Genomic DNA, 18,606 nt, shown 5'->3' on the forward strand with positions numbered 1-18,606 from the left:
GTCCCAAGCTGTGGGCCACGTGTGGGTGGGACCCACCTTGATGTATCTGTTCTATTTCCACCGTCCATTGCTTGGATGATGGGAACCCATCCCACGTTAGGTCCATATCCAGACCGTCCGTTAAATGGACGCCTGGACGTTTGAATGCATGATGTTAAATATATATATATATATATATTATAATAATAAGATAATAATAATAATATAATATGTGGAGATAAGTCCACGCTGTCCATCTATCTGGTGGAACCCACCATCTTGTATGTGGAGATAAATCCACGTTGGACCCACCCACAGTAGCAGCAGCTAAGCTGCTGTACGTGGAGATAATCCATGCCGTCCATCTATCTAGTGGAACCCACCATCTTGTATGTGCTTCATCTGCACCGTCCATATGGATGGTACCATGTTCGACCTCACTATGATGGATGTTTTCCATCCAAACCGTCCATTCACTTGGCTGTATCTGGGCGTCCATCCATTGGACGGTCAGCGGCCTCACCATGATGGATGTTTTCCATCCATAACTGTTCATTCATTTGGTGATCACGTCTCGAGGCTTGAGACTAAAAATAAAACAGATCTAATATCAAGTGGACCACACTGCATAAAACAGTGGGATGAACATCCACCGTTGAAACCCCCTGGGTTACTGGATTTTGGACTAATATGACATTTGTTTTTCCTCTATATCCATGCCTTTATGACCTTATGAATAGACTGGATGAGGAATAATACTATGGTGGGGCTCACTAGAATTTAACAGTGGAAATCATCATCAACACTGTTACGTGTGGTATGGTCAAGATGATCCTTTGGATATGATTCTTTTTTTTTTGTGATAATGCTCTAAAAATATCTCTAGCAATAGGTGAATGGTGTAGTTGGTATGACCCATTTAATACGGCCCATTGTGATGTATTTGGGGCCCATTTAGTAAGGCTCGATGTGATATATGAGGCCCAATATGATGTATTTGCGGCCCATTCGTTAAGGCCCAATATGATTTATTTGGGCCCATGAGTTGAGGCCCATTGTTATGTATTCGGGGCCTATGGGTTGAGGCCCATTGTGATATATTTGGGGACCATGGGTTAAGGCCCATTGTGATGTATTTGGAGCCCATGGGTAGAGGCCCATTGTGATAAATTTGAGGCCCGTGGGATGTGGCCCTTTGTGATGTATATTACGCTCGTTTCAGAGACCCATTGCGATGTATGTTAGGCCCGTGTCAGTGGCCCATTGTGATGTACATGTGGCCCATATGATACGGCCCATGGATGTGACCCATCGTGATGTGTATGAGGCCCTTGTGTGAGGTCATGGGTCTACTATATGTTTGACCCTATGTGGGCCACTCTTTGGGAGTAATGTTGGTTAAATGGCCACATTGATGGGTAATGATGAGTTAATGTCTACATTGTGACATTTCCTTAAGCCTATTTAGGCCCATCTCATCATTCTCTAATGGGTTAACCCAAACGAATGAGCCCCATTGATATCACTTGGTCCATCATCGACTGTCCATCGATGGATCCCGCCTTGTGTTGGGGCCGATTCTGATTTGTTGAGGTCGATTGTATAGGTCGATTCCAATTGTCGAGGCCGAGTATCGAAGCCGATTTCGATTTGTCGAGGCCGATTGGATAGACCGATTCTGATTGTCGAGGCCGATTGTATAGGCCGATTTCGATTATCGAGGCCGTGTATCGAGGCCGATTCTGATTGTCGAGGCCAATTGTATAAGCTGATTCCGATTGTCGAGGTCGAGTATCGAGACTGATTTCGATTGTCGAGGCCGATTGTATAGGCTGATTCCGATTGTCGAGGCCGATTCCGATTGTCAAGGCCAATTTTGATTTATCGAAGCCAATTGTATATACCGATTCTGATTGTCCATGCTGATTGTATAGGACGATTCCGATTTGTCGAGGCCGATTCCGATTGTCTAGGCCAATTTTATAGGCCGATTCCGATTGTCGATGCCGAGTATCGAGGCCGATTTCGATTTGTCGAGGCCGATTGTATAGGCCGATTCCGATTATCGAGGCCGATCTCGATTTGTCGAGGCTGATTGTATAAGCCGATTCCGATTGTCAAGGCTGAGTATCGAGGCCGATTCCAATTGTTGAGGCTGATTGTATAAGCCGATTTCGATTGTCGCGACCGAGTATCGAGGCTGATTCCGATTGTAGAGGCCGATTGGATAGGCCCATTCCGATTGTCAAGACCGAGTATCGAGGCCGATTCCGACTTGTTGAGGCCGATTGGATAGGCTGATTCTGATTGTTGAGGGCGAGTATCGAGGCCGATTTCGATTGTTGAGGCCAAGTATCGAGGCCAATTCCGTTTGTCGAGGCCAATTCCGATTGTCGAGTCCAAGTATCGAGGCCGATTCCGATTTGTCGATGCCGATTGTATAAGCCAATTTCGATTGTCGAGGCTGATTTTGATTTGTTGAGGCCGATTGTATGGGCCGATTCTGATTGTCGAGGTCAAGTATCGAGGCCAATTTCAATTGTCAAAGATGATTGTATAGGCCGATTTCGATTATCGAGGCCGATTCTGATTTGTCGAGGCTGATTCCGATTATCAAGGCTGAGTATGGAGGACGATTCTGATTTGTTGAGGATGATTGTATAGGCCGGTTCCGATTGTCGAGGCCGATTCCGATTTGTCGAGGCCGATTTTAATTGCCAAGGCCGATTGTCGAGACCTATATGATGTATATGCAACCCGTGTTTAAGGCCTAATGTGATGAATATGAGGTCTATGTGATGAGGCCCATTGTGATGCATTTGAGGGACAGGCGATGAAGTCCACTGTGATGTATATTAGGCCCATGTGAGAGGCCCATCGTGTGTATTAAGCTCTTGAGTGAGGCCCATGGTATTGTATATTAGGTCCTTGTGTGAGGCCATGGGTCCACTATATGTTAGGCTCTATGTGGGTCATTCCTTAGGGGCAATGTTGGTTAAATGTCCACATTGTCGAGGCCGATTGTTGATGCCGATTATTGATATCGATTATGATTTTGTAACAGCATAGCATCATGATACATGCCCATACGCATCATCTGCATGTTTATTGTGAGATGTGATTGACCCTTGCATATGTCATAGTACAGATGGTTTATGAGATTCCCTGATAAGTGGAGTTATCCCACATGAGCGCACGGTATGTGTAAGATTGATGCATGATTGAACTATATGACTCATGCATCTTACATTGTGTGATTGTGATTACTGAACGCCCTAGCGACATCAGGGCTGTGACCTCCACAGGCATGTCGTGGATGGCTAGATGAGACACCGAAAATATTTGGTTCAAGCATCTAGGCACTTTGGATGCCCGTGGGTGAAAGTCCCTAAACCTCTGAGGTCAGGAGATGCCCTAACGTCTAGACTGAGTGGATATATGAGCGCCCGAGTGCCGAATACCAGTAGGCCGTGTCTCCCACTGTGTCGTGCTTAATTGGGAGGGGTGTGGCCTTATCTGCCCGAGTGAGGGAGCCATAAGGTAGGCTGAGTTTGACCAGCTCTCAAATGGTTCCGCTATCAACGAGCTGGGTAGGCATTGGTATACTACTGGCAGGCGGATAGTGAGGTCTTTTTCACTCGTTGGGCTACACGGCCGGCTGGGGCAGTAGCTAGCTTGGAGTGTACTAGACCCCGATAATGATTTCAGAGATGTGCGATGCTGATATATGGACTTATTAAGCAGAAGTTGCATACTCATTCATTCATTCATCATTCACTCGAGTTAGTGGTGCGCAACTATTTATTACGTGTACCTTCGCAATGGCCAAGATTTCGGTTGGAGCGCACGACTAACTTGAGATCAGGAGTTTACCACATTGAGTCTGACTACCCAAATTTAGGTATGAGACTGGTTTGGATAGAAGTCTCTTGTGATGGACCCCATAGCCTGTGATACTACGTACTATCATCCCAAATTCACTCCAGCTTATTCATTTCATTCGCACTGCATATTGCATTACATCCGCAACATTTAGCATTTTAGGTTGCCATGTTTCTACATTGATATGGCTATTAGCATTTATGCCTTGCATCGCATAGCCTTGGTACGGCTGATGGCACTCATGGACTTATCAGTATATTTTCACTTACTCTGATATTGTATGATTCATGATCTTGTCAGTATTTTCGTCTATTTCGATATTGTATGATTTATGGCATTGTATTGCATACTCGGCACTTATCCTGCGCACACACTTTCACCATCTACTAAGCTTTCTATAAGCTTATGCATGATAGATGCGTGCAGGTGGCGTTAGGTTGCAGCGGCGTCGAACATGGAGCGTGCAGTGGTCTTCTGGAGCTTTGACTTCGATAAATGTATTTCCCTTTCAGCATTGTATTAAATGTTTATATTAGTGGATATATGATAATGATATTGCCTTTGTAATTTGGGTATACTTGTGGTTATGCTTATTACGAGTTAAATGTACATTGGAAAATCCTCCTTGTAGGATCCCATGATCGGAATCTGGCGTATGGACGCTGGGTGCCGAGAATGGGGTACTACGGAGGTTATTGGGACCAAATTCGGCAATCGAGAATTTTGTGAGCCCGGTTTCCGAGTTTGGGGCGTGACACATTCTGTCCATCTATTTTTCAGATCAATTTAGAATATTATGTAAAAATCAGGTGGATCCAAAACCTAAGTGGGCCACACCAAAGGGAACAATGGATATTCAATTATCATTGTTTAAACATTCATGTCTACAAAAGTTCCGTATCAGGTTAAATTTTTTGTGTATTTTCACTTCAACCAAGTGGGAACGACTTTATAAACCGTTTGATATAAACATCAAGGTCAATTTTAGGAAGGTTTCAACGGTAGGCAGCTCTTTCTCCCGTTTTCCTTCTTGTATGCTGCATTGAGTTTTGGATCCATCAAATTTTTTGTCTCATTTCCTATAATGACCTAGAAAAACGGATGAACAGGGTGGATTTTTCAGAAACATTAAGTAGCCCCACATAGCATCCCAGCACATGAACTTGCTGTAAATGGCTTTCATAGGAAATCCGCATCCGATTTCCTATAGCAACTGCCATAGGGATATCCCTGTGCACGACATGGCTAGGACTGTTCACGAGTCGAGCTAGCTCGAATAACTCGCTCGACTCGGCTCGAGTCAGCTTCGATTAACTCGACTTGAATGGTAGACTCGGGCTGAGTCAAGCTAATTTTTTGTAACTCGAGTTGAGTTCGAGCCGAGTTCGACCATGGGGCATTTTAACTCGACTCGACTCGAACTCGAGCTCGACTCGGCTCGATTAGTAATAATATTAATTTATTAAATATTATATATATATATATATATATATATATAAGTTTTACTAAAAAAAAATAAATCTAAACACAACCCGACCCACCCCCGCCCGACGCCCGACCAGCAATCCACCGGACCACCACCATCAGTGCACGACCAGCATGCTGCTTGCCCGCTGTCTGCCCGATCGATCTCGCCGAGAGAAGAAGACCGCACGGCCATGCACCAAATCCTAACTCAGTTAGCACTTAACATCCATTTTTTTTATCCATTGATTTTCATCCAAAGTATGGCCCACTGATTAGAGCTATTTGATTATTGATAAAGAAAGCCTGAAGAAGTTTTTAATGGTGAGTTTTCAATCACGACTAGTTACTGTGGTGTGGTCCACCTAATATCTAGATCTTCTTCACTGTTGGGAAAATGACTAAAACTGATCTTTTGAAAAGGATGGACAGCGTGGATGTAATGAACGTACATCAATCTTGGCCCTACAGTTAGGGATCTACCCACCTTGGTGGACTTCGGGGATCCACCAAAGCTGCGGCCTCATGTGCAACTGGTTGGACCATTCTTTACTGTCCATCCTCTATTAATTTCGAACCTATCATTTTTGTGTGAAATCCAACCCTTCCAACAGGTTGGCCCCAACATGAAGATAATATTTCTTAAAAATTAAATCCATACACATATCAAGACAGCCCCAGCAGAGAAAACAAATGTACAGCCATTGAAAGAACAAAAAAGAAAGTTCTAATCGTCGTCCTCCTAATCAATAGATATAGTTGATTATGAAAAAGCTCGAGCTCGATTGAGGTAAACTCGACTCGACTCGAACCACTAGCTTGACTCGACAGCTTTGGCAAACAAGCCAAGCTTCAATGTTGAGCTCGAGGCCGAGCTTGGCCCACCTCGACTCGACTCGGCTCGATGCCCACCTCTAGACATCGCCTAAGCTTTATGCTGCCTACAGTAATTCCCATGTTTATCCATGTCGTTCATCTGTTTTTCCAGCTCCTTCTAGGGCGTGGTATAAAAAAGGATGCATTTTCAACGCTCAAGTGGACTACACCAAAGAAAAAATTAGGATTTAACGGCCACCATTGAAAACTTCCTAGGCCTAAGGTGGTTTTTCTTTTTTGACATCCAACCTGTTCATAAGGTCACAGGGACCTAGATGAGAGAAAAATACAGATATAAGCTTGATCCAAAACTTCTATTGTTCACGAGAAGTTTCAATGGCAAGCATTCAATCCCTACTTTTTTCTGTGGTGTGGTTCACTTGAGCTCTGGATCTACATCATTTGTAAGATTATACCCTAAAATGAGCTGAAAAAACGAATGGATGACATGGATAAAATAATACATCACCATATGATCCACATAGCTTGGGCCACGTCTTTGCACAGGGGTATCCCCGTGGTGGGTGCCTTTTTTACTGTAGTAGATTATCTAATGAATTTGGGATTTTGACTGTACTAACCTCGAAGTTTGGGAAAATTATCTAACTAGATTCAAACTTTCAAATATCCTAAGAGTAGCCTTCTGACGAGCTTTAGATATTATTTCGGACGAAAATGCCTCTGTCCTTAGTTCAAAAGTACGGTCCTGGAGAGATAGAATGGCTACTCTCCTGAGAAAGTGACAGATTGGCCACTCCCCCTGCCACCGGGCAATGCTTGATGCTTGATGCTCTATGGGCCCCACCATGATGTATGTGTTTCTTTCATGCCGTCCATCCTTTTTTGCCGTGTCATTTTAGGGGTAAGGCATTCATGCCGTCCATAATCCATGTCGTGTCATTTTAGGAGTAAGACATCCATACCATGTCATTTTAGGAGTAAGATATCCATGCCATCCATAATCCATATCGTCCATAATTCATATCGCCTATCTTTTTTGCCGTGTCATTTTAGGGGTAAGGCCCAAATATCAGCCAACAAGGTGGATGGAAGTGGATACTGCTCAAGTCAGGACTTTTTGGGCCCACAGCGAGCTACCTGGCAAGGTGGATGGATCGAATCACCCCATTGTGGGCCTTAAGTTATGGTACCAATGGTTACTCTCTAGGCAACATGACAACCACGATCTAGGCAACATGACAACAACGACCCATATAACATGGCAACTACGACCCATGCAAACCATGACCCATACACGACCCATATAACATGACAACCACGACCCATATAACATGACAACCACGACCCTTACCTCATGACAACCACGACCTGTATAACATGCATTTCCTATTCCTGCAGTCTATTAATAGTTATCTCATATTCGAAAAACGCCAGGCTAGCTTTAGTACGGATGGGCACGTTACTTTTCTAACTTTGATGGATGGTAAGGATATCATGTACATGTATGGGTCATGGTTATCATGTAATTTAGGAGCAGGAAATGAGAACCATGACCCATATAACATAACAACCACGAGGGGTCGTAGTTATAACGTGGTAAGGGTCGTGGTTGTCATGAGGTATGGGTTGTGGTTGTCATGCAATCTGGGAGTAGGAAATGAGAACCACAACCCATAGAACATGACAACCATGAGGGTCGTGGTTGTAATGTAGTACAGGTCATGGTTGTCATGAGGTATGGGTCATGGTTGTCATGCAATCTGGGAGCAGGAAATGAGAACCACGACCCATATAACATGACAACCACGAGGGTCGTGGTTGTAATGTGGTAAGGGTCGTGGTTATCATGAGGTAATAGTCGTGTTTGTCATACAATCTGGGAGCAGAAAATGAGAACCACGACCCATATAACATGAAAAACCACGAAGGTCATGGTTATAATGTGGTAAGGGTTGTGGTTGTCATGAGGTAAGGGTCATGGTTGTCATGCAATCTTGGAGTAAGAAATGAGAATTACGACCCATATAACATGACAACCACGACCCCATATAATATGATAACTATGACCCATGCAAACCACGACCCATATAGGACCCATGTGCCAACTACGTCCCATATGGCTACATACGCATAATGATGGCGTGACCTGCACATATGATCCTTACCGTCCATCAAAGTTAGTACATGACATACGTAGATATCGTTTATCTCATGTACTCACCAAGTTAGTGCATATAAGATTTTTACCGTCCATCAAAGTTAGTACATAACATACGTAAATATTGTTTATCTCATGTACTCACCAAATAGGTGCAAGTCACGCCATAGTCGTGTAAACGATATCTGTATAGTAGCATAGGTCGCATCAGGTGATTGTAATGCGGTAAGGGTTATAGTCGTGATGAGGTATGGGTCGTGGTTGTCATGAGTCATAGTTATCATGTTATATGGGTCATGGTTGTCCTGTTATGTGGGTCGTGGTTGTAATGGAGTAGCCATATGGGTCGTAATTACCATATGGGTCCCATATGGGTCATGGTTGTTATGTTATATGGGTCGTGGTTGTCATGGACCGTGGTTGTCATATTATATAGGTCGTGGTTGTCATGTTATGTGGGTCGCAGTTGTTGCATGTTCACTTCCTTTACTACCAAATGAAAGGATAGCCTTTGGTACAATAGCCTAAGGCCCACAAAGGAGTGATCCGTTTCGTCCACCTTGTCTGCTAGCTTGTTGTGGGCCCAAAAAGGATGGGCGGCATGGATTATACACATACATCAATGTGGCCCCACCATTATTTTCTATTTTTTAGCCCACATGAGCGCTAGATCAGGCTGATATTTGGGCCTTACTCCTAAAATGACACGACCTAAGGCTCACAATGGGGCGATCCGTTCTGTCCACCTTGTCGGCCTGCTCGCCATGGGCCCAAAAAGTCCTGACTTGGGCAGTGTCCACTTCTAACAAGCATCATAGTGAGCCTAGAAAGTTTTAATAGTGGGTTCCATTGTCACCATTATTTTCTATTATGTGGCCCACACGAGCTCTGGCTAAGGCTGATATTTGGGCCATGACCCTAAAATGACACGACAAAAAAGATGGGCGGCATGAATTATACACAAACGTCAATGTGGCCCCACTAGTTTGGTCCTTGCCCATGCGCAAAAAAGATTCCATACACATTGCTTTCTTGGCATTAAATACAACGTAACTTCTTATTCCCTAAAAAACCATACAACTATTGAAACAAGGACAAGGGCATTTTGGTCCAAGTAATTTACGAAAGCTTGTCGGAGGCCACTCTTAAGGGTTGTTTGGCGCATGGTATTGGGAAGGATTAGGTGGGATGGGATTTAAAAAATCTAATTATTACATATGGTAGGTATTGTCCCTGTTACCATGGGATAAGCTTAATTCCATGCTATGTTTGTAATACGGTGGTACATTGAATGGTTATACCCACCATCATTTGAAACTATTGAGTATAACACATATGTGTTATATCGAAACCGTTCATCTGTTTTGTAACCTCATTTTATGGCATGGGCCTAAAAATGAGGCGGATCCAAAACTTATGTGACCCCAAAGAAGTTTTCAACGGTAGGTATTTAATCCCGGCTGCTTTCTATGGTGGGGTCCACTTGAGCTTTAGATCTACCTATTTTTTAGCCCATGCTCTAAAATGATCTCGAAAAATGGGTGGAGGGTGTGGATATAGCCCACACATCATGGCGGGACCTACACAACTTGCTAACATTGAGTAGAATTGGCACGGGACCCAATGCAATTCCATCTCATCTAATTCCAAGCTTTTCCATTCTTCCCAAACATTGAGTGGAATAGGCACGGACCAAATGCAATTTCATCCCACCTAATTCCATCCAACACCATGCGCTAAACGCGCCCATAGGATATTTGAAAGGTTGGGTAATTTGCCCAAAGTTCGAGGTCAGTATCGTTAAAATCCCAATGAATTTTGCTAAGCCCGCACGCGTCTGCATGTCAGCTAATACACGCGACGACTGCATGTGCCAGTGTGGCCCCACAGCTGAAGTATCCAATCCATCCATCAGGTGGACCTCACCGCATAGATACTAATTCCCAAAGGTAAAGGTGGTCCATTTGGTAGGCGGGCCATGATCTCGGCTGATTTTTCACAAGCGTACGTTGGTTCACTCAATTACGGACCAGGGTCCAGCTCCAGGCTTTTTAACACTGATATCAATGGGTTCGAGAACCCATATAGTGTTGGTGTGTGTAACAAAAAAAAAAAAAAAAAAACTGTGGACCAGCTGGCTGGTGGACCAACACACCTGTGATGGATGGTTTGGATATTGCAACCGTTTCCACGCTGGCGTATGTGGTGGTCTGCTCGGGACTCGTTCGGTCACTGGTTTCACTGGGCCGTCTTACTTTGACTGAGCCGGATCAACCGAGTCATACATTGAAATTAAAAACCAGGACCGAGTCCCGTGCGTCCCTGGTTCTCCGACGCAATGACCAGGTCAGTAACTGGGCTGAGTCTCCAGTCGACTCACCTGGTCTGAAAAGTGTTGTGACGGGTGCATTGGCTGACTTGGCTTAGCAAAGCTCTTTTATCTTAATCTCCAAACATGCATATTAAAAAAAATCACTTCGTAAAAAATGATATTTGTTTCCATTTAGGTTTTGTTATTGTTTTTTCTTATGCAATTTGCATTGGTTGTATCAACACAGCAGTGCAGTGTTCATCCCTATCCATCTATCTTAGGAATAATTAAAAGCTTGCATGGGATTATGCATTTATATTCGTATAGTATGTTAGAAGTCTTCGTGGAATATTGAGAGTGAGAGAGAGAGAGACCATATCTGAGAATAATCCTTTCGAATTTTCAGCATTCATATTTTGTTGATAGCTCCTCTCTTCTTTTGTTTTGCTGTCGAGGATTTCCGACCGTTGGATTTCTCGGCGGAAGGAATACTTCGAATAACCACGTGGATTGTTCTGTTTTCAGGCCTATATTTGACAGAAGAAGACAATTCAGTTCTGGTTACACAATTAATTTCTTCTTTTCTCGGCGTCGGTTGTTGGTTTTTTTTTTTTTAATTTTACTTTGATCTCTTGTAAATGAACGGTCGCAAGATCGTGTGCCATGATCAGAAGCAAGGGTCTTTAAACGACTGTTCTTTTGATTTCTATGGCCGCCCTGGCGGTGAGAATTTCGGTTCTAGGCCGCTCTGGAACATGGGTTTTTCTTTCCAATCTCCGGAGCTCAATGCCCAGTCTCCTGATTCATTTTCATGCTTCGACAGTGGCTCTCCACAGCCAGGCCTTGTTCCCAGCAACCCATCTTCTAGTACTCCGAATCATGTCCAATCTCATATGGGTTTTCCTCCATACGTGTATCAGATTGGGACACTGCCTCTGTTCTCTCATGGAGCTTCTGAGGCTTGCTTCCCCGTCAGCTTACCGAATCAAACCGATCTCGATTCTCAATCGTTTGACACTTTGCAATCTGTTGTCAAGTCAAATTGCAATAAGAACTGTACGAATTCCGGTGGCTGCCGTAGAAATTGCCGAGGGAGTGAGGTCCTTCCATATATGCAGTGTAAGATGATGGGGAGCGATGATGTAACATTGGATGTTAGACGATTAAGTTCGATTGAGGGAATTCCCAATCCTGGTGTGAGTTTTCCAACTTTAATTCTAGTTTTCTTCATTTGGGTGTTGGGAGATATGGATTTTGAATGCTGATTAAGCTGTTTTTCATGCCTTGTTTTGCAATTATGAAAACGATGGGCTCTGAGTCGTGATTGGTATTTGTTTTGCAGGTTGGTTGTAATCAATATAACTGCGAAATCCCACAACCCAACTACCAAATTTCAACGGAGAAGCAAATTTCGAGGCCTATGGGTGGGGTTTGTGTTGCTCCCAGCAATGTTTCATCAGGAGTGGCTGTCCCAAATAAAACCCGGATCAGATGGACTCCAGACCTTCACGAGCGATTCGTTGAATCAGTAAATCGCCTCGGAGGTGCAGATAGTAAGTAATTTGAGAAATCTTCACTCGTCTTTTGATGTTGAAAATGCCATTTTACATTGATTTTCTGTTAATTGAATGCAGAAGCAACTCCAAAAGGGATTCTGAAGCAGATGGACTACGATGGATTGACCATCTTCCATGTGAAAAGCCATCTGCAGGTTTCATTTCTATTAAACATAAAATTCTGATTGAAATTTAAATCCCATCAACGATTTGTTTTTTTTGGAGGGATCTGAATCTAGACCGTTCTACATGATTGCAGAAATATCGAATTGCCAAGTACATGCCTGATTCTGCAGAAGGTAAATCCTTGTCTTTGCAGCCATTGGAGTAGCCTTCAGCAGTATTCAGTTTCTGTTTCTTAGCTGATGGGATTAATCAATAAGCTGTTGCATACATTTGGAAGATGAATTGTGTTATTGAAATTCAGTCATGGTAGGGACTAGGGATGGATTAATATATGTATTCTGGCTCCCATTACATGTGCAGCCCATTTTCCAGCAATCGAGACTGTTGATCTTATGGGCCCACAGTCCACAGTGGATGATGTGAAAAAATCTCTGGGATTGGAAGATCTGATTGCAAAGTGTCGAGCGATTTTGAGACTGCATAATTGAGTCCTGTTTCAAATAGGATAGGTAGTCATCATTATGCTAGTTGGGTAAGCATCGTTTAGGATACCTCGCATTTGAGACTATTTTTTCAATTGAGGTCCAATGGACATGATGTAATGACCACCAGCTACCATTTTCCTTGCCCAAGATCTCTATCATGGCCCACTCACAGGCTTCCTTCTCTTTAATTGGGATAATCTGTATAAGCAACTGATGATTCCCCACCCCAAATGAATCTGATTGCGATGTAGGTATTAGGAATTGATTAGTTTCTGCTAACACAAATCAATCCAAATTTGATCTGATATGTATGATTTGGGTATTAGATCTTATTTCTTTGGAATGGTCTTTAGGTGCAGACTTCCCCATCCTGAGTACAATCCGAGCAAAGAAAATTGCATTCTCCCCGACCGCTTCCTTTCCTTCTAAAGATGTAATACATATACCATCTTACAGTCCTCATCATGGAATTCTCAGAACTGTTGGATGGGCTAGACTCCAGTGGCCCAACTGATATTAGATTCATAGATTGTTTGGGGAAATAGACACTCTCCCCTACTCCAAATGTTTGTTTTGAACCTAAATAAGCATATCAAGTAATGTTGGAATTTCTCCAAAACAGAATGTGGACAGTTACAATTATTTGTATTTTCCATTCTCTTACAGGGAAGTTCGAGAGGAGAAGTTCCCTTAATGACATACCACAGCTCGACCTGAAAACGTAACGTTTTCTGATACTGATTGCTTGATATTTTTTTGCAAGACACGCATTTTCATTGCTTGTTCTTTGCTTGCGGTTGGCCTCTAAAATGCAAAGAAATACTCACCATCATTTCTGTAACTTGTATTCGCCAGCGGTATACAGATCACAGAAGCGCTGCGAATGCAACTAGACGTCCAAAGGCGTCTGCATGAGCAGTTAGAGGTACAGCATTTCTTGTTTTTTCTAACACTTCCTCGTTCATTTGAATCTTCAAATCATTGTTTGCTGACCAGGAGTCGCTCCCGGCTCAGTTGGTCACCTATTCCAAGTCGACCCAATCGAGTCCCAGGTCAAGTCGCCTAGTTAGCAAATCATGGTTCTAATGTATTTCCTCTCATTCCATTCTTGGGTCAGATTCAACGAAACTTACAGATGCAAATAGAGGAACAAGGAAGGCAACTCCAGAGGATGTTGTCCGATCAGCAGCAGAAGACAAAGAAGAATCTGTTCGAGACCCAAAACATAGATATTCTTTTCTCTGACGAACAGCCAGTTTGCCTTGAAGATGTTCAAGTTCCGAATTCAAATGCTCCCATTTCCAATCTAACACATGGATTGGATAGTTATATAGAGAGGTGAATCTGTACATTTAAATACCACTCATTTTTTTCTTTCAAAATTATCCTCAGATAGCTTAATCATTTAGAACAAACACTTCTGTCTGTGCAGTGTATTATTACATACTCTGAAATGAAAGGATGATAATAATAATAATATAAGCAAATACAAAGGCGTTTGGATGGGAAGATCCAATCGAATATTTGTGCTCCGACAAGAAGATTGCTCAAATCGCTACATTGTCACAAATTGGACCGTCTAAATTGTAGACCCTGTTCTGGGTGGAACTGGACATGCCAAAAGATAATGGACACACTACAAAGCTCTGTAAGGATAACCAAAGGGCTTATTTGGTCCGCGGGATTAAATGGTATGGAATTGCATTAAATGGAATTACCACCATTATTGTACAATGATTGCATGTCTAAAAACACTGGTATTTTTGTTGGTACTCAGTTTGCTTTTTGTCACATGTGGTGTGTATATAGCGGCTCGATTCAAACCGATCAACTTTGAATCCAAGCACCAAAATAAGTACGTCTACTATGAACGTATACGAGAAGAATATGAGAAGATCGGTCCCCTACTCAGCCACTTGCAGAATTTTGTAACGATCGGGCAATAATCAGAGGGTGTGGTTCTTCCTCCAAAAGAGGGTTGCACTTTTCCTTTCACAAGAAAGAGCTTTTTAGTATACCAGTGCAATCAAACAAAAGAAAAAACTCATACTCGGTCACTAAGAGTGACTACAAGAACTTGTCTCTTGAAAGAATGGCTTGATATTGGATAAGGATCAAGTCAAGCGTATGAGCATAGACCTGGATTACAATTACAAATTGTTGCTACTCTTAGAATAAACAATGATAAAGTAAATTGATAGATTTGATCTGGTGTGATTGGTGTGAGATGCCATGTTCGGTTGATTTCTGTTGCTATTTATAGATCTCCTTTGTAGCCTTCCTCAATTGTTTCTCTTCTTTAATTTGTCAGTTATGCTAGTAAAAAAGTTGTTATCTAGAATATTCTGTCCCTTTAGCACGTCTCTTTTTTTTTTTCTTTTTTTTTTTAAAAAAATTTTAAAATGTTCCTCTTCTGCACATTCCTTGACCGCTTTGCTTTTGGATGCTTCTCGATTGACTTTCTAGATTTTGGTTGCTCTCCGAGTCTCTCGGCCCCTCAGCCATTTTCCATTTTTGGATGTCTTAGCCGCACTCCACTCCTAGTTGAGTTCCACTCTTGGATTCTCAGTAGCACTCCTATCTTGGAATTCTCGACCGTGTTTTTCTCTCCCCTTAACCATGCCAGTTGTATTTCCATAAAGTTCTAAATATCTTCATGGATCTCATGCATGTTGTATAGTTTCGTGCCATTACACGTGTTCCCTTCTGATTGGCTTGGCCAAAATTTAGCTACAACATTGCCCCCTACATCGCCTCGCCTTTGGTTGAAAAGGTAAGAGTGATGTTGATTCGTCTTTCAGTGTAATAGATACGACAACTCACCGGGCAAAAACATCAATTTCGGCCATCTTAATCGAATTCGGCCGTCTTGGTCAAAAACAAACTCGGCCGTCTTGGTCGAATCAACCAGCTTTGTCGAAAAACATTAAAGTCGGCTATCTTGGGCAAACTCAGTTGTCTTGGTCGAAAAAGATCAAATTTGGTCATTTTGGTCGAACTTGACTATGTTGGTTGGGAAACATCAAAGTCGGCCATTTTGGCTGAACTCGATCATCTTGGTTGAAAAACATTAAATTCGGCCATCTTGGTCAAGCTCAACCGTCATGATTGAAGAACATCAAATTTGGCTGCGGTAATGAAGATTATTAGTCAAGCTATTCCAGATAAGGCTTATAATAGACCGGGGTGGTAGTATGGCCATGAACTTAGCCTTCTACTTCTTTGACCAATTGCATGATTCAATCACAATCTAGATGGTGTGGTTCAGCCAGTGTTCATATTATCGGCAAGAAATCGATAATATCACCGATAATATCAATGTCGCCAGAGTTGTGACATCGAAACTTACTTCTTTCGTTTCTCTTCCTAATATCGGCGAATTTTCGACGATTTTATCATTTTTTTAAATACAGTTGTTGGTAAGAAATTGTTGTAGCTACCTACCCTACCACGAGATAGCAGTCGTAAACAACCCCTTTTGGACGCTGATAAAATCAGGAGACTGCATAAATACCCAAAAATAGAAAAAAAAGAGGAAGAAATTGGGAAACTTTTTGGATTTCGTTCTTGTACAAGAGGATTGCTGATCTTTTTTTCGAATAGATCATAAATTTCAAATGGAATGACAATTTTAGTGAAGAATTTGCGAAATCTTAGCGATCTTAGATAGGTTTTTTCAGGATTTTGGGGTTTTGAGGTTCCCTTCTGGAACCCTCTTCTGTTTTCAGAAAACGGGGAGTGGATTAGTTGGTAGAGACATGGATTAGATACTGTTCACAACCCAAGTATAGGGTTGTGAGGTAGTAATAAACTTGGTGAGACTGAGGTCGAATCCCAAGAGACTGATACCTATACGTAATCTGAAACTAAGTAGAACTAGAACTAGACTAAGATGAAATCTAAATTGATTGTAATTTGAGGAAGAATGGTGAAATAATTATCTAAAACTTAAGGAATTCAAGGAAAGGAAACTAGCGATTCAGAGGATCCACTTATAGCAATTGGGAAGCTACCTTGCATTGATTCAAGGACACAACTGGAATCAGAGATCTCTGAACTTCTCATGGATCTAATCATCAATAGATAAGAGTGGTAAAGATTTGGAAGTGATCCCGTCACCTAACTATGCCCAGGAGACTATGGCAAACAATAACAATTTACCAAACCCACAACTAATTATAAGAGAATTGTGAAAGTTAGGAAGGGTTCCATCACCCAACCATGCTTATGGGACAATGGTGAACAACAGGTCTTACTAGTTTCACAATCTCAATAATGGAAAGAACATACTTAAAGCTATTGCAGATCCATTGTAATTTAAGTCACAACAAACCATTAAAAACTGAAAGTATACCTTCATAATTAAACTAGAATCCGAAAGAGTTCAATAAAACATGAATCAAAACCAAGCAAACATCCCAATCACGCTACAAGCTTCACCTCTTAGCCCTAGCTAAGAGGTTTAGCCTGTCATAGACATGCTAAAATCTCATAAAAAAAGGAAAAGGAAAGAGGAACCAAAGCATGGCTGCGCAAAAGCTCCTTCTCCACGTCCCTAACTCTCTCTTTTATAGACAGCATGAAGCTAAGTCAGCTAGCGAACTAACTTCCTTTCGCAACAAGGAATTTCGCAGCAAATCGGAGAGGTTGTGAACGACCTTTGTAAGAGGACTCCTAATCAGATTTCTCTAATCTGACTTCATGATGGGGTTCAAACCTGGCCTAGGCATATTCTGAACGGTTTGGATCGCAGATGCGACCATTCCCATGATCACACAACGACTCACTTTGGCCATCAGCGTCCGGACGCTGCTTGCTGCGTAAAACTCAAGCAGGACTGTGCTGATGTGTTCGGTGGGCCCCACAGAGGTATTTTTGGAAAAATCCACCCCGTCCATTGACGCGGTCCAGAGAAGAAATCATGTTAAGATTTCTTTTGAACATTGCAGGGCAGTCCACTTGTGGCCTCTATGTCACACACGTGTGTACGTATGGGTACAAAATTTCAGTGTAGGTTCGATCCTTTCGAGGCCCTCTAGAAGATGGACGGCTTGGATCAGCCGTATGAACAATGTATGAAGCCCACTGCTTTCCGCAAAACCCGACAGCGTCAGTTATGCGGACTGCTGAAAACGACAGTTTCCATTTTTGACTCAGCCACGGGACCAGCCCGTTTTGGAAGGAGGTGCAGTTGCAGTGCGAATCTGGAGCACTTGTAAACCATGCACACCCTAACTCATGTGGGGTCCACGGTGATGGTTCTGGGAAATCAGCTCCATCCATCCGTCTTGTCTCCTCATATAATACGTTGAATCTGAAGTTGAGGCATATCCAGATAGCAGGTGGGCCCCACTTAGCGAATTAAGGGGCTAATCAGTCCGTTAGGCCACTTCTCGAAATATTCAATGGTTGAAATTTAATATGTACGGTTTATTTATGGCCCCCAGCAATTGTATGAAGTTTCGAGCTAATCGGATGGCAGGAACCTTATGATCCTGCATTTTGGACCATTTTCGGCCCTCTTTAATGTGAACGACTTGATTTCCTCGGATCTCTGTCGTGTAAGCCCTTGATCCTGGTCCCATGGAGTCTCGTCCAATGCCTTGGTGATACCAGAGCATTAAATCTATGCTTTTAGCATCCTTTCCAGTCCATGCTCCTAGATTCACCTTGCATCACAAACATGATTAAAATAAACCGTTAAGCAATATCATGTTCGTAAATCCAGGTAGTAACTGGGGTCTAATATGCAATATTTGACCCTCAATAGATACTAACAAGTTGAGTAGCCAAACTCGCAACTAAAGT

At 42.5% G+C, this 18,606-nt stretch overlaps 1 protein-coding gene across 2 annotated transcripts; it reads left to right on the forward strand.

Moving 5' to 3' along the window:
* Positions 1-10,824: 10,824 nt before the first annotated feature.
* Positions 10,825-14,519, forward strand: LOC131222419 (protein PHOSPHATE STARVATION RESPONSE 2-like). 2 transcript variants are annotated; one of them, XM_058217471.1, is made up of 8 exons: positions 10,825-11,827; positions 11,974-12,175; positions 12,266-12,342; positions 12,447-12,486; positions 13,465-13,519; positions 13,654-13,723; positions 13,916-14,136; positions 14,231-14,519. In XM_058217471.1, the coding sequence occupies exons 1-8, from the start codon at positions 11,270-11,272 to the stop codon at positions 14,253-14,255; spliced, it is 1,248 nt and encodes a 415-aa protein (XP_058073454.1). In that variant the 5' UTR covers positions 10,825-11,269; the 3' UTR covers positions 14,256-14,519. The 2 variants fall into 2 exon arrangements, with proteins under 2 accessions (XP_058073454.1, XP_058073453.1); XM_058217470.1 differs by having other exon boundaries at positions 10,828-11,827; positions 11,974-12,184.
* The last annotated feature ends 4,087 nt before the right edge of the window (positions 14,520-18,606 follow it).

Source organism: Magnolia sinica, chromosome 13 (genome assembly GCF_029962835.1).
Source record: "Magnolia sinica isolate HGM2019 chromosome 13, MsV1, whole genome shotgun sequence".
Taxonomy (NCBI): Eukaryota; Viridiplantae; Streptophyta; class Magnoliopsida; order Magnoliales; family Magnoliaceae; genus Magnolia; species Magnolia sinica.